Below are 1,779 nucleotides of genomic sequence, written 5' to 3' on the forward strand. Positions count from 1 at the left end.
AGTGGTCGATGCATCTGCTCCATAAAATTGTAAATAGAGACTTAGAAGGAATAATAATATTTTTGTGTCAGAAAACTCGAGTCTTGACCATATTACAAAAGCTCTTTAAGACACTCCTAACTTAAATGGATATATACACACATCTATTTGAAATGAAGTAAAGTCTTAATATTACCATAATAAACTAAATCAATTAATAAAAGAAACTACATACCTATAATGTATAATTTCCTTTTCATCAATGACTTTTTGATACATGGAACTTCATATGAAAATATCATAATTATAATTAATTAATCATATTATCAATTCTACGATACATAATAAATAAATCTAATCAACCCTAATTTAGAGTTTAGTATTTTGAGGAACAGGTACAGATAAGATAGAGTCTGGACATTTAGGAGCTGGCCTCTTTTTTCTAGAAGTTCGGTCGTACTGATTCTTGGACAGGGTAGAGTCACTATAACATAGAGATAAAGAAGAAGCGGAGGAATGTTGAAACTGGATTTTGCTCTCATGATTATTACTTTTTTCCACATTACTTCCAATAGATAAATTATTAACAAGGGACTGAAGGGAAAAGTATCGGTCAACATCCTCTCGATGAACCGAAACGACATGATTGAATCCACAAGGAGAAGAAATTAAAGCTTTATTAGGTTTTCTTTTCTGGTTATATCTGTTGAAATAATGCGCTGTATCTATTGCTGAAAGAGACTTTTTTGACGCTGGACTCGAGAGAGCTATATTTCTCGGATTTTCTGTTAAGGAACAAACTCTCGTATAGAAATCGTTCGCATCCCTTTCATTATCAAAACTTAAGCCAACTCTGAGGGAATGGTCCTTAGAGTAATAAAGAGTGTGGAAATTTTCTTGACGAGAATATCTACTTAGATTGTCAATTACATCACTCCAAAGAGTAAAACAAGTCCCTTTTTCGACAATATAAATGTTTATACGACGTTTATGTCGAGATTTAGTTTCTCCAGCGTCAAGAACGAGTACTGGAATACCAGTGTACATTAGTTTCCACCGGTTAGGCCGAATGGTCCCAGTTTTTGTATTTGGAGAGAAATATAGGTTAGCCAGAGTTGAGCTAGTATACACGTGGCACTTATAGCCATTAAGACTAGACTTAATGGCCAAAATATCCCTCTCTGTGACGGCCAAATGATCGTATTCACCAATGAAGTCCCCCTTATTTTCCTCAGCAATCCCAAGTAAACGTTTTTCATCAAAGGAACTCGATGAAGTGATCAAACTGTAAATTTCCAATTAAGAAATTAATTATATAATCAAAACAGAGTACATATTAACATTTTTATATGGATTTTTATCTATCAGACTAATAGACTAACTAAATGTTCATCACACGTGAATGAAATCATATGGATATACTTTCCTTGTATGAATGCCTCCTTGATCTTCCGAGTCCACATAAGGGGAGGATGAAGAAGATGATGATTGATTGTCTTCTCCATCTGAGTTATTTAGATGAGGATTAAGTGCAGGAGTGGATACACTACCACTTCGATTTAGAGAAGATCTCATGATCTCAGTGTAATCTACACTGCCATTAATAATAACTACTGAGTTTAACGGACTCACTTTTTCGACTGCAGAAGAGTTACCACTGGTAATAGTACAACTACAAAATAGCCCGGGTATGTGTATATTTGATCCCGGCTTGCACCTACTGAAGAGAAAAAGAGGCGCAAAAGGAGACACATTGTACTGGGTTACATACATACAGTACTATTTATTGTATGTTGAAGA

At 34.6% G+C, this 1,779-nt stretch overlaps 1 protein-coding gene across 1 annotated transcript; it reads right to left on the bottom strand.

The window, feature by feature from the left end:
• Nucleotides 1–207: 207 nt before the first annotated feature.
• Nucleotides 208–1,554, bottom strand: MESR3 (misexpression suppressor of ras 3). Its single transcript, XM_071888089.1, has 2 exons — nucleotides 1,378–1,554; nucleotides 208–1,278 (listed from the first exon to the last, which is right to left on the bottom strand). The coding sequence occupies exons 1-2, from the start codon at nucleotides 1,552–1,554 to the stop codon at nucleotides 349–351; spliced, it is 1,107 nt and encodes a 368-aa protein (XP_071744190.1). The 3' UTR covers nucleotides 208–348.
• Nucleotides 1,555–1,779: the final 225 nt, after the last annotated feature.

This window comes from Lepeophtheirus salmonis, chromosome 5 (assembly GCF_016086655.4).
Source record: "Lepeophtheirus salmonis chromosome 5, UVic_Lsal_1.4, whole genome shotgun sequence".
Taxonomy (NCBI): domain Eukaryota; kingdom Metazoa; phylum Arthropoda; class Copepoda; order Siphonostomatoida; family Caligidae; genus Lepeophtheirus; species Lepeophtheirus salmonis.

What these genes read in the sequence shown, in the direction of transcription:
- MESR3 (XM_071888089.1), bottom strand. Translation starts at nt 1,554, where the DNA reads ATGAGATCTTCTCTAAATCGAAGTGGTAGTGTATCCACTCCTGCACTT. An exon ending in ATCCATATGATTTCATTCAC is followed by an intron (nt 1,279 to 1,377) that starts GTGTGATGAACA and finishes TTAATTTCTTAA; the next exon opens with TTGGAAATTTACAGTTTGAT.